Source organism: Phyllostomus hastatus, unplaced genomic scaffold (assembly GCF_019186645.2).
Source record: "Phyllostomus hastatus isolate PE091 unplaced genomic scaffold, TTU_PhHast_1.1 phas_contig_98, whole genome shotgun sequence".
Classification (NCBI taxonomy): Eukaryota; Metazoa; Chordata; class Mammalia; order Chiroptera; family Phyllostomidae; genus Phyllostomus; species Phyllostomus hastatus.
This window is the reverse complement of record NW_025333999.1, coordinates 2,142,988-2,157,110: the sequence shown is the minus strand read 5'-3', so window position 1 is coordinate 2,157,110 and position 14,123 is coordinate 2,142,988. Positions and strand designations below refer to the sequence as shown.

Sequence of the window (14,123 nt, the reverse complement as noted above, 5' to 3'; positions counted from 1 at the left end):
GCTGTCCTGCAGCTGTTCTGTTTTCACAGTCTTGCTCTACCACAACGGAACTATTTTGCACTGAGTAGTTTTCTTCTTTACCACACCCCCAATTGGGGATTCCTGTTTGTGTTTGAATTGGTGCCAAGTATCATCTGTTGACAATACATGCTACAACACAGATGAACCTTGAAAACATTGTTAGGCAAAAGAAGCTAAATAATAGGGTAATGTACTTAATGATTTGATTTATATGAAATGTCCCAAATAGGCAAATCTATAGAGACATAAAACAGGTAAGTGGTTGCCAGGGGCTAGAGGAGGAAGAAATGAGGAGCAAGTGCTGAGTGGGTACTGTGTTTGGCTCTGGAGTGACGGAAATATGTTCGATGAAGAGGTGATGATTATACCTCTGAATGAACTAAATGCCACTGAATTGTACAATTGATTAAAATAGTGACCTTTATGTTATGAGAATTTTACCTCAATAAGACCAATCATTTTAAATACCAAGTAATATTAAATATATATTCTTTAAAATGAAATAAATTATTCTTTTTGAAGTGTTTTGTATTTTAAATTCTTCACTATCTTTATTTCATCTGTTCATAATTGATTTTATTATGAAAGTATATATTATTTATAATTGTATTCATTTCTCTTTTATTAAGGTATAAATTGACATTACTTTCAGATGTTCAAATGGTTCAACACATATATATTGCAAAATGATCACCACAATATGTCTAACTAACATTGGTCATTATACATAGTTACTAAATTTTTAAGATTTGCTATAAGGACCTTTAAAATGTACTCAAATGGATACTTTTATATACGTAATACATAGTTATTAACTATAGTTGCCATTCTGTGCACTCCATATCTCCATGACCTATTTATTCTGTGACTGGAAATTGTAGCTTTTGACCTTTCATCCATTTCAACCACCCCTTACCCCCTGCCTCTGGCAACCACCAGCCTGGTCTCTGTATATATGAGTTTGTTTTTTAGATTCCACATACAAGTGACATCATACAGTATTTGTTTCTGTCTGACTTATTTCACTTTGCATAATTTATTCATTTATTTTTAAGCTTTTATTTTAATTTGTTTATGAGAATAACACTGAGATACAAGTGTGGTCACTCAGCTGCCATGAGGTTGGGGGAGGAATGAGGTGGAGAATGGACAGAGGAGAGCCAAGGGCAGACCCCAGTACTTACCTGTGCCTCCTGCTGCATTAAAGGCCAGTGACTCATTGGGTGGGGACTTGCTCAGTTCTCTCAAGACATGCTCCATGTTGAAGAGCAGGTTAGTGGCCACAGAGTGCTGCTCTGAGAGGGAACAGGTCTTCAGGTCTTCGGGGTTCTCCAGTAGGCTGTCAACCACCTGTACGATGTTCTTGGGTGGGGGGGAAGTTGGGGACACAGAAACAGTGGATATTACACCAGAGGAGCTACAGGAAGACTCTACACACTCAGCCATAGACAACTGATTATTTGAAGAGAAAAATGGTACCAGGTGGCATTTCCTGGGTCTTTGCCCCTGCACTCCAGCCACTCAGAGGTCAGCCCTGTTCATGAATGCCAATGTTGATGTAAACCCAAGGGGCAGGAACAGTGAGAGAAAAGATGCTAATCTGTGTACATGGTGTCTAACAGTGAGTACAAACTCTGTGTGTCTGCTCTTCCCACCCACCCAGGAGAGGTGGGGACTCAGAGCAGGGTACCATTGTGTTGAGGTTTGTCTCTTCCCAAACCAAGGTTCCCCCAGTCCTCTATGAGCTGCCTCCACTTGCCTCCCCTGGGTTCTATCTTTACCTGGATGGTGTCCATAGCTGAGGATGATGTGAAGTCTCTGCCCAAATCATCAATTTCTTTTAAGAATCGGGAATAGCTCTGGGGTGAGGGGAGATAAGATGGTCAGAGAGACTCCCAGGTGGATGGGGGAACTTGGGGAATCTAGATGTGTGCTGTAGGCAACACAGAGGTATTTTTTGCCTCTTGGTTTCTGCTTGAGCCACTCACCTTGCTGTTGATTCTAGGGGGTGTAGTCCAGTTGGGGAAGGATGCTCCTGGTATGGAAAGAACAACAGTTCATTTGGGGTGTGTGTGTGTGTGTGTGTGTGTGTGTGTGTGTGTGTTGGGTGTGTGTGCATGTGTGTTTGGGGATGGAGTCTGTTGAAAGGTCTATCCTGGTACCTTCCCAGATTGTCATTTGGTAATTCACAGACCCTGGTTTGGGAGCACCTGGAAGAACCCCTGATCCCCCGCTTTCCTCCCCACCAGTTAGTGGGCCCCCTTTCTTATTCACATGAAGGCCTCATAGCATAGTAATGTGGTGGTCTAGATGCTCTGTTGTCTGGAAGTGGGTGTAATCAGCTTGAGTACTACTTGTCTGCCACCCCCAATACCCTCAGCTTTCCTGGGAAGCTCCCAGCTTGGGTGGGGGCAGAGACAGAGTGGGTTTTCTTGAGAACTGAGTGGAAAGGAAATGCTGCATCTCACTAGCAGGATCCATTTTGGGTTTCCATAATAGCCTTTGTCCTAATTCCTGAAGAGTGGCTGCTCATTGACTGAGTTTTCCTTGGAATCCTATTGACGCTGTCAGGGCAGCAGTCTCCCCTCAACACCAACCCTGAGAAATCTAGAGAGAGATGGCCCAAGAACCATTCCTGAGGCAGGCCCTCCACAGATGAGGCTATATGACAGGGGTAGGGAGAATGAAGTTGCTGGACAACACAGGGCCACCCAGACAGTGAAACCAAGTCCTGGTTGGTCATTGGGGGCTGATATCCAGCCTGCCATTCCTGGTGCCTTTTTCTCATTCCTAAGAAGCCATCCCCTAGACTGGCAGGGAGTGGAGAAAATCCATGTCTGATGAAGACCCGTGGAAGTGAGGGCTGTCTGGCTGGAGAGGGGAGCGGGTGTGATGAATGAGGGGTGGCAGACATTTCTGTGCTCTGGCCCCTTGGTCTCTCACCAGGAACACAGACCTGTGTACCCCCATGAGTGAGGCAGTTGTCCCCGATGGTGCCCTCTGTTGTAGCCTGGTTCAGACGGTAACTTCTTCCATTTATGTGACTCTTCAAGTTTGCGTGTGTGTGGTTGGGTCCATGTCATCCTGCCCAGACCTGACCCAACATTCTTCTGGGTCCTCATCATCTGCGTTGTCCTCATGTGGTGAGCTGAAATTATTGGGGGGTGGTTCAAGGACATCACTTAAAAATAGATGGAGTCTGAGCAGCTGAGAAGTGGGGCCAGGGTGTGAAGGTTGTTGGTTGGGGACAGGGATGGCCAGGGAAGATGGGTCTGTCCTAGAACCCCCATTCCCATGTTTCTGGACAAACTTACTGGATCTGTCAGAGGCCAAGAGGCCTGAGAGAGTCTGTATGGTGTGGCTGAGCTCACATGTGCTGCAGTGGGGGAAGGTCCTGGTTTGGCAGTCACTGGTGACGGTGGAGAGGATGGATATTGTGCTGGCATACAATGCACTATGAGCTCCCAAAGAGTCTTGAATGTTGTCCTTCTCTTTTGTTTTATGGAAATAAGATGCCAGAAAGGCAGGAGGGATACTTTGAACTTCCAGAAATGACTCTCTGTGGAGGGTTTTGGGCCTTGGATTTCAGAGAAGGCAGGTGACCAAGTAGGACAGTCCTCTTATGTTGTGGAAAGTGGGCCAAATGACCTAAAACTTCACAGACAAGGAGCTGGAAAACACAGGGAGGTTCTTACCTTGACATGTGTTCTCATTTTCATTCCGGAACACTGTTGCCCCAGAATGAAGCCTATATCCTGAGTTGCACCTGCAGTAATAGCTCCCCTCTGTGTTCTGGCAGTTGGCAAATTTTCCACAGGATACCATTGAGGATGGTTCACATTCATTGATGTCTGGAACACAAGAAAACCAAGGGTCACCTCCTAAAATGTGAAGTATCTTAATGCTACTCCCCCTCTTATTTTGTAAAAATAAGATTCCAGGTTGGCAGGAGGGACATTCTGAACATCTGGAAGTGGCACCCTGTAGAGGGTTCTGAGCCTTAGGGTTCAGAGAGGGCAGATATCAAGTAGGTGCCCTGGATGGCCTTCTAATGCCTGAAGAAAGTGGGGCAATGGACCCCAAACTGCGGGGACAGGGAGATGGAGGATTCGAGATCATTCTTACCTTGACATGTGTTCTGACTCTCATGACTGAAATTCATTGCTCCAGAAACAAGCCTGTATCCTGGGGTGCACATGCAGTAGTAGCTCCCCTCCATGTTCTGGCACACTGCCAATTTTCCACAGGAAACTGACAAGGGTGGTCCACACTCGTTGATGTCTGAAACAAACAAGACAAAGGGTCACCTCTCAACAGTGTAAGTTCCCATAGAACAGAGGCCCTGGCACCCAGCCAGACACTGTCATGGGGACTGGACAGAACACAGGGCCAGGGTGGCACTCCTGGGCTGGGCTGGGCTGGGTTGGGCTGGGCAGAGCCAGCTGCTGCAGGCCACTGACCTCTCTGCTCATCTCTGCTCTCTGGCTGCTCTGAGAGCACGTAGACTCAGACACTCTGTTGTGTCATGATGGAGGAGGAAGGAGGGCTGCATCCCCCATTCCAGGCCTTGAGTGGTAGATGGAGACACTGACTCAGGCTACAACCCTCCACTGTTGTGCTGTTTGCACCACTGGGAACCTGGGAGTGGCCTCCAGTCAGGGTCAGTGTGGCAGTGAAGGCCACCCTCAGTGCTGAGGTCGTGGAGGGGGTCATGGCTGGGGACTGTCCAGGGTGATATCATCATTCACACCTGAAGATAGAGCCAAGTGTCTGGCCCCTGACCATTGAGGTCTCCACCTCCCATTACTCAGAGTGGCCCAAGTATACTGCACCCCACCCTCCTTGTCAGGCCCTCTCCCAGCAACCAATGTCTGCCCTTTTGAAGATACCCCAGGATGTCTCTCTCAGAGAAGTCTTCTTGTCTCCATCTCTGGAGAAAGTTCCCCCTTATCAGAGTCTATCACAGATGTGAAATGAGGAAGCAGCATGAAGCTGCTCACAGCTGAGTCACTAAAGTGTTTTCTGGTATCTTATCTCCTTCTTCTCTGAGCATGAGATAGAAAGAGGTGCCAATGACCCAGGTCCCCTTTGAGTAGCTCAGGGACCCACTGAGCAGGGGCTAGGCACTGTTGGCTAAAAACAATGGCTTAATAAGAACCACATACACAAGAATGAACCAAAATGCAGGGAACCAAAGACTTTAGAGCCTGATAGGACTCTCAGCTGGTCTCTTTCAGATCAAAGTTTCTTCTTTAAACATGTGGGTTTTCCCTCTAAGGTCCCTGGCCTAGGCTATGGGTGTCAGCACCAGGTCAGAGAAAAAGAAGGAGGGATGCTTCTGCTCTTGGTGAAATCATAACAATGGCTGGAGGCCTGTCTTCCAGGTTAAGAGTATGGGGTAGAGTTGTATGAGAAACAGCTGAAACTAGGAGTGTGGCCCTGGAAGACATGACAGTGGGAAATTACTCAACCTGACAAGTGTGCTCCCAGCATGAAGCTGGGATCCAGTTACAGTAGCAGCAGGATCTCTTCCATGTCCACTGAGTCTACAAATTTTCATGAGACATCCACATGCGAATGCATGAAGGACTACTTTTTGCTACTTTTTAGGAATACCTCCAGGGTCATGGATTGGCTGGGCATTGCTCAACATCTTTTTCTTTCCCTTAATAAAATTTATTTTTCACTCAATATTAAATACCATATAGATACTTAGAAAACAAAGAAAATGCAGACAACAAAGAAAATCACCTATAAGTTCACTACACAGACTACTGGGAAATTTTAGGAATTTTTTAATTGTTTAAAACACAAAGGAATGATTTTAAATTATCAATAAATATGTATCTAAGACTATTTTGAGTAGATGAAGAGAATTTCTTGGTGTAAAATCATATAAATTTTTTGCCCCTTGTATACTGTGGTAAAATTCACATAGCGTAAATTTACCATTTTCACCATTTTAAGAAGTATACTTTCCTTTCTTGATCTTGTGTTATTGAAGAATAAAAACTCCAGTTTTAGTCCTGGATCTAGGTTCTACCACCTTATTAATTGTGTGACTTTGGATAATTTACTCAATCCCTTTGCTACAAATTATGATCTTTTAAAAAACAATACTACCATGAAACCATAAATGTCCTAGAATGAAACACAGGAGCTGAACTCCTTGACATTGGACTTAGCAAAGATTTTTTGGATTTGACATAGAAAGCAAAGGCAACAAAAGCAAAAATAAATAAATGGGGTTACATAACCTAAAAAACTACTGTATAGCAAAGGCAACCATCAACAAGATAAAAAGACAACCTACAACTTGGGAGAAAATATTTGCAAATCATATGGGTGATAAGTGGTTGACATCCAAAATACTATATAAAGGACTCATAGAACTCAACAGAACAACAACAACAACAACAACAACAAAACAACTATGCAATCTAATTTAAAAATGGGTAGTGGATTTGATAGACTATTCATGACAAACTGCCCACTTCCCCCCTCCTTCCCTGCCCTGTGTCTTCTCTCTTATCCTTGACAAAGTGCTCCTGTGCTGCTCCCAGGGATGAGGGCTCTGGATGCCCCACAACCTCCCCCCACAACAATTTCTGTATGCCCTCCACTCTCCACCCAAGTCTCTGTACCATCGCAAGTCTCCAAGAGGTCAGTGATGATCTCCCCAGATGAAGAGCTGAATCCCGGAAGACAGCGACAGGCAGTAGCATTGACACATGTGGAGTGCAGGGGGCACCATAGAGCACAGTCTTTGGAGACAGAGGCTGTGGGGGCAGAGGCTGTGGGGATGTAGACCATGGTCAGAAGGCCCCAAAAATGAAGGAAGTCAGCTACCAACTGGGGATCCAAAAGTAGAAGGGCGTAAGGAATGAATGATGTTGCCATTGGACTTGGAAGAGCTCAGAAAATTCTAGACATTTAAGGAGGCAGAAATGGCTTCTGTTAATTCCAGAAGACCATCTCTGGGCCCATCCTGCAGGGTAAACCTCCATTCCCCACTTTTTGGTGAGAGGACCCAGACCTCAACAACTAATCCTCAGTTTAAGTCACTGACGGGCCTGACTGGGCAAACTTACCTATCAGGTTTTCCTCTGCGGCAGTCAATGTCAAAAACAGCTGCAAAATGAGTCCTGGGGCAGATAGACAGAAAGATGATAAAGATAGGAAAGTGGAGCTCCAATTTCAACACCTGTCCACATGGCCATTGCCACCTGGGGAGGTAGCTCTGGCCCTGCAGCCTACAGAGTTCTGGCAGCTTTTCTGATGATTTTATACTTTACTTGGAATCAAGGACTCAGTCTTTCCCCTTCATTTCTTGGGGCTCCCCAAGGAGTCAGTCATTGACAGTCACAGCCCTCAGGGAACTTCAGGTGCCACAGGTAATGGGACAGAACATATACACAGCTAATGACAGGGACACATCTTAGAAACCCCAAGCTCTCCCAATGGAGGGCATACATCTTACAGGAGGAAGAAAGTCCTCAGATTGGTTTGACTTCTACACTATGCACATACTTTGTTCTCTTCCAATGGTAGAAATCTACTTTGTGAAGACCCCATTCTCTCCTCCCTGTTGAGTAGGTACCATTTCACATGGAGGCATCCACCCTACGGGTGACTGTGGTGGCCTTGATGCTCTGTTGTCCAGATGTCGGTGGAAGTGGCCTGAGGCAACCTGTCTTTCAGCCCCTGTGCCCTCACTTCCCTGTGCAGCTCCTGGGTGGGGTGGGGACATCATGGTTACCTGTGTGCTAGCCTGAGGATTTGGACAAAGGCCAGGATAGGCTTTGCTGGGAACCAAGAGCAGGAGGAATGCTACATCCTCTGAGCAGTACAAATCTTGGCTCCCAGTGATGGCCTTTGTCCTCCCTCCTCCAAGCCAGCCTGAATTCTCCTTGGAACTTCAGTGATGCTGGCAGGACAGAGCTCTCACATCCATGCAAGTTCTGACACTCAAGCCCCATGGAGCTGGCTCAGGACCCACCCATGAGCCCAAATCCTCAAAGGGCTTGCAGGAAGGAGTGAGGAGAATAAAGATGATACTAGGCAAGGCTAACCCACCCAGACAGTGGAAGATGGCAGCCTGTGGTGGACAATGAAGGTTGACGTCCTGTCCAGGGTGGTGAAGTGCCTCTTCTGACCCCCACAAAGGCATCCCCTAGACTGGCAGGAAGTGGTAAGAATCCACTTCTGAGCAAGGCCAGTGGTAGGTGAGGGCCAAGTGACTCAAGAGGGGAGCAGGGTCTGATGGGTGAGGGGTGGCAGCTGTTTCTATCATCTGGCTCTTTGGTTTCCTACCAGGGACAAAAACGTGTAGGTCCTGCTGAGGGGAGCTCAGCCTCCATCATCTGTCTCCCAGTGGTCTGGGCCCCCAGGTGACCTGCGTTGACCTCTACAGGAGAGAGTTGGGCCTGGAGCAATGGTGTCCAATTATGTCCTCTTTTTCAATCCCATCAAGATAGAAGCCTCTTCCTTTATTCAGCTTTCCAAGTATGCGTGGGGTAGTCTATGTCACCCTGCCCATCCCAGTCATCTGAGTTGCCCACAGGCCCAGGAACTGAAATTATTGGATTAAATAAGAGTGGAGACTTGTTTGGGGAAATAGATACAGCTGAGGAGCTGAAAAGTGGAGTCGGGTGCAAGGAGGGGTGTCACCAGGTGTGGGTGTTGACCAGGGCAAGGCCAGCTGGGCAACATGGACCCGCCCTTGATTCTTTCCACTCCCACACTTCTGAACAGGGCCCTTCAAGGCCTGCGGAGTCTGAGAGTGCTCCTGGGGTGACTGAATCCATGTGAACTCTAGTGAGGGAAGGTCTCAACCTAGCAGTCACTGATGAAGATGAAGATGAATATTGCACTGGAATGCAACACTCTGTGAGCTCTTAAAGCATTTTGAATGCCACCTCTTTCTTTGTGTTATGAAAATAAGATATCAGGTGGTAAAAAGAGGGTGTTTCAAAATTGTCTAAGTGGCATTTAGCCGGGAAGTTCAGAGCCTTAGGGTTCAGAGAGGGTGGATGACCTGGTACATGCCTAGGCTATCCCACTGATGGCCTGGAGAAAGGATTGAGAATCCCAAATCTGATGAATGAGGAGAAGAAGACACAGGGTTCTTCTTACCATCACATGGTTTGTGGGGATCAATGTTGAACATTGCCTCAGAAACAGGTCTGTAGCCTGGGTTGCACATACAGTAACTCTCCATGAAGTCCTTACAGTCTAAATATACTCCACAAGACACTCTTGAGTATGGTCCACATTCCTTGATGTCTGGAACACAAGAAGACAAAATGTCACCTCTCAAAGGCATAGGTTCCCACAGGGCAGAGAAGGACTGTAAGTTGGCTTACAGTCCAACCCTGTGATGGGGACTGGACAGAATGCAGGTCCAGGGTGGCACTCCTGGGGCTGGGCTGGGCAGAGTCAGCTGATCCAGAGCCTGCTGACTCCCCTGCTAATCTTTACTCTCTGGCTGCTCTGAGGCCACCTAGACTCAGACACTCTGCTGTGTCATGATGGAGCTGCATCCACCTTTCCAGGCCTTGAGGAGTAGATGGAGGGAGTAAATTATGTAATTTATGTAAAGATAGAACTACCATGTGATTCATCAATTCTATTTTTGGGTATATAAGAAATAAATGACAATCTTGAAAAGATTTCTGTACCTACATGTTCATTGCAGCATTATTTACAACAACCAAGATACAAAAACAACCTGAGAGTCCATTGATAGATGAATGAATAATGAATAATAATGAATATTATTCAGCCATAAAAAGAAGGAAGCTCTGTCCTTTATGACAATATGGATGGATCTTGAGGGCATTAGGCTAAGTGAAATGAGTCAGAAAGAAAAATACAAATACAATATTATCTCACTTAAATGTGAAATTAAAACACACACACACACAAACATATAGATATGGAAAACAGATTGGCGGTTTCCAGAAGTGGGGCAAAATGAGTGAAAGTGGGGAAAAGGAAAAACCCCAGCTCTGCCATCCTGGCTCTGTTGTGAGTCTGAGTGGGCAACCATGACCGTGAATGGGCAGGATTCCTGGTGAGCATGAGCTGGTAGGGGAGCCTGAGGTTCCAGGCCCTCGGCGTTTCTTTCCCTCCTGTTGCTCCCCTTATTTTTTCTTTTCTTTGTGCTGTGAAAATAATAATTACAATAACAGCAATAACAATGAAAACAGCTCACATTTGTTGACAATTTCTCTGTTCTCATCTTTCAAAGTTTTTTTCATACAGGTAATTATGAAACCTCACACCATCCCTGTGGGGTATGTACAGTGATTATTCCCAATATACCGACAAGGAAACTGAGGGAAAGAGAGGAGACATAATTTCCTGAAGGTCAGAGAGCCAGTCAGTGGTAAAGCTAGACTTTGGACCCACATAGCCCAGCTCCACTGTGTAAGCTCTCGATATGCTTCTACTAATCACAGAATCCTAATTGCCCACTTCCCTCATGCTATCCTGCCCTGCCTCCTATCTTTAATCCTTGACAAAGGGCTTCGGAGCTGCTCTCAGGAACGGTGGCTCAGGAGGCCCCACAGTCTTTCTCAACAACCTCTTTATGTCCCTCCATCATCCCCAAGCCTTCATACTATAACAACTCTCCAAGTGGCCGGTGAAGACGTCAGGAGATGCAGAGCTGAATCCCGGAGCACAGTGACAGGCATGGGCATTGACACATGGAGGGTTCGGAGGGCACCATCGAATGCAGGCTGTGGGAACAGAACAGTGAGGATGGAAACCATGGTCAGAAGGCTCAGGGAATGTATAAAACCATGGACGACTATGGGCCCAAGACTGGAGGAGGGGAGAGAAAGGAGAAATGGCTGTTATTGGAAAAGGAGAGGAAAAAAAAAAACAAACCTGTGGGCATTTAGCTTCCCTTATCTCTAGAAGACCATCTCTGAGCCTCACTCACAGAATTAGCCTTCTTCCCTCCCACCTGGTGAGAGGACCCAGAGCTCAGCTTAATGTCACTAATGGGGATCTGTCTGGTCAGACTCACCTGTATCTTTCAGGGCTGCAGCAACCTGAGGCAACATCAGCAGCACTGACAGTTCTGGGACAGAAAAAGATGGAGAGATGACAAAGAAAGGAGAATCAATCTCCAATTTCAACTCTTGGCTGCATGGCCATTGCTTTTTGTGAAGGTGGCTCTTGCCCTGCAGTCCACAGCCTTCAGCAGGTTCTTCTTGTACTTTACTCAGAGTCAAGGACTCTGTCTTTCTCCTCCATCTCTCAAAACCCCTGACACCCCACCCAGAGGAATCAGTCACCAAAAGACACAATCCTCATGGAACCTCAGGTATCACAGGTAAGGGGACAGAACCTACACACAGCTGCTGACAGGGACACACCTTAGAAATCCCAACCTCTCCCAATGGGGAGGGTACATCCTAAAGGAGAAAGTCCTCAGACTGGTGTCCCTTTGCCCAGACCCAGGTTCTTGTTTTCTGTCAATGGCACAAATCTGAGAATTTCTTTTCCAGGATCATTTCCCTTGCTTAATGTACATTTTCTGGGTATACAAAAAGAACGTGGGTATTGGAGTTAGACTCCCAAAGTGCAAACCCTAGCTCACAGTATCAGCAGGGATTGGAGCTTTGGAATTAAGAAAAGGAAGGTGATGGGAGGTGAGGAGTGAGAACTAAGGCACCTGCAGGTACAACCACTATCTCCTGGGTCAGTGGCCTCTCCAGGTACAGGACTGTGGCTTCTATGCCTCCTTCTATGTGGCTTCCAAATGAGCTCCTGGTCCCCCTGTTGTACACTGAAGGCTCAGCGTTTGCCCTTTCTCAACCCGTTCAGTCCTGAGAAATGTCACTGGACAGGCTACGTGGTATGAAAACCACTAAGGGTGCAGAGGAATAAGCTCTACCCTACAGGCAATAACTGGGTCACCTATCAGTCTGTCATTTCATCCGTGTAAGCATGAACCCAATGAAAATTCAGATCTGTGTGCCTTTATAAGAACTTCCCAAAATACGTCCATTATTAGAAAAATCATTCTCCACAAATCAGATAATGATAAATATGGCTATTTTTCATAAAAACAAGAAAGCAAATTATAACCAATGGGGACAATCTATAAGGAATACCTAACTTACTAGATGACAGTTATTATCCTAAGCATTGAGAGAAATAAAGACTAATCAGACTTCAGCTAACCTCATTAATATTGATTTTTACTAATTCACTGTCTTTTACATCCTGCCATGATATGAACACAAAGATAATGCATTTCTTAGCATAATGGGGTTTTCAGATAATTCGATCATCTACTCTTCTGAGACAAATAATATAGGCAGTGTGTTAGTTAATCTTATGGATCAATCTGGCTAAGCCACAGTACCCACACATCTGGTGAAACACGAGTTGAGATGTTTGTGTGAATATGTTTGGTTTTTTTTTAGATGAGATTAAGATTTATATCGGTAGACTTTGAGTAAAGTAGATGACCCTCCATAATCTGGGTGGGCCTCATCCAATCAGTTAAAGACCTGAAGAGAAAAAAGACTGACTTCTTCCTCTTATGGAAGAGAGAATTCTGCTTCCAAATCGCCTTTGGACTTGGATTTGAGATGCAAAGTCAATTATTCCCTGGTTTTTCAGCTTATTAGCCTGCCCTGTGGATCTTGAATTTTTCAGCCTGCACTATCTCATGAGCTCATTCTTTATAATAAAGTGTTCTCTCCTTCTCTCTCTCTCTCTCTCTCTCTCTCTCTCTCTCTCTCTCTCTCTCTCTCTCTCTCTCTCTCCTCCATCTCCCTCCCTCCCTCTCTCCTGCATGTGCTTTCTCCTATTGATTCTGCCTCTGGAGAAACTGGACTAATGCAAGTGGTAAAATGAGAATGTTTGTTAAGTCCTCAAGTATGCCCTAGGAATGAGTTTCACTAACTTTCCCTTTGAGAGTTAATACAAATGAGCTAATACTCTTCTTAAAATTTCTTTCTTTTGTTTCTTATAAAAGCAGTGGGAAAACAAGCTAGATATGAAGAAGAACAGGGAATATTTTCAAGCTGGGTAGAGAGTTCCCAGATAGCTTTAACTGTCTATTGTCACTGTTATAATTCTACCTACCTGGCAGCAGCCTTAGACATCTGTTTCTCATGGTGCAGACACAGCCACGGAGGATGTCTGATCTTGGTCTGTGTGTATTAAAAACACTCCCTGTTTTAAGTATATGTTGTGCCCTGGAGGAGGTGACTTAGGAAACCACTAGTTTGGATGCTTTCCTCCCCAAATCTGCCCAATAATTAACTTCTCAGAGACACCACTTCCTCTTAAGGATTTGCAGTTTCATGAGTACTTGTACTAGAAGCCTCCTTGAAGGTGTTTTTTCATGTGTGTGTTTTCTTTTCTGTAGCTGTTTTTTAAATTTTTGACATTATTACAGATGTGCCCCATTTATCCCCTGTTCCCCTCCACCCAGCCACTGCACTCCCCACCAGCCTTCACCACATTGCTGTCTGTGCTATGCATATGTGTTCCTTGCCTATTTCTTCCAGTCCCCCCATCCCGCCACCCTCCCCTCTGACAGTTGTCAGTCCGTTCCATGTATCCATGCCTCTGGGCCTATTTTATTCATCAGTTTATTTTATTCATTAAATTCTGTTTATAGGTGAGATCATATGGTATTTGTTTTTCTCTAACTGGCTTAGTTCACTTAGCATAACAATCTCCAGGTCTATCCATGGTGTTACAAAAGGTTAGAGTTACTGCTTTTATACAGTCACACAGTATCCCATTGTGTAAATGTACCAGGGCTTTTTTATCCACTCATCTACTGATGGGCACTTGGGATGTTCCCAGATCTTGGCTTTATAAACAATGTTGCTAGGAACATAGGGGAGCATATATTCTTTCTGATTAGTGTTTTGGGATTCTTAGGATATATTCCCAGAAGTGAGATTGTTGAGTGTAATTCTTAAGTTTCTTTACATAAGAAGATGTGATACTGTGTAATCAAAGACCTCCCCAAATGAATAATCACTCTACTAGTCTTTTTTGCCTATTTGAGGACCTTAGGTCAGAGTAAACAGAATTATCTATTAATAGACATTTTATTG

The 14,123-nt window shown here is 45.3% G+C and overlaps 1 protein-coding gene across 3 annotated transcripts in view; it reads right to left on the bottom strand.

Annotated features, from left to right (window-relative positions):
- LOC123828256 (adhesion G protein-coupled receptor E2-like) overlaps window positions 1-13,277 on the bottom strand; it is a 37,746-nt gene extending 24,469 nt beyond the window's left edge. The window contains exons 1-12 of one of the 3 annotated variants that reach the window (XM_045853055.1): window positions 13,135-13,277; window positions 11,060-11,113; window positions 10,647-10,766; window positions 9,157-9,306; window positions 7,113-7,166; window positions 6,666-6,815; window positions 4,147-4,302; window positions 3,717-3,872; window positions 2,978-3,169; window positions 2,010-2,056; window positions 1,803-1,880; window positions 1,206-1,383 (exon numbers count right to left, since the gene is read on the bottom strand). In XM_045853055.1, coding sequence (XP_045709011.1) covers window positions 1,206-1,383; window positions 1,803-1,880; window positions 2,010-2,056; window positions 2,978-3,169; window positions 3,717-3,872; window positions 4,147-4,302; window positions 6,666-6,815; window positions 7,113-7,166; window positions 9,157-9,306; window positions 10,647-10,766; window positions 11,060-11,113; window positions 13,135-13,165 — 1,366 coding nt within the window. In that variant the 5' untranslated portion in view covers window positions 13,166-13,277. Of the gene's footprint in view, window positions 1-1,205; window positions 1,384-1,802; window positions 1,881-2,009; window positions 2,057-2,977; window positions 3,170-3,716; window positions 3,873-4,146; window positions 4,303-6,665; window positions 6,874-7,112; window positions 7,167-9,156; window positions 9,307-10,646; window positions 10,767-11,059; window positions 11,114-13,134 lie in introns of those variants that run through there. The other 2 variants (XM_045853056.1, XM_045853057.1) reach the window with 2 other exon arrangements.
- Between the last annotated feature and the right edge of the window lie 846 nt (window positions 13,278-14,123).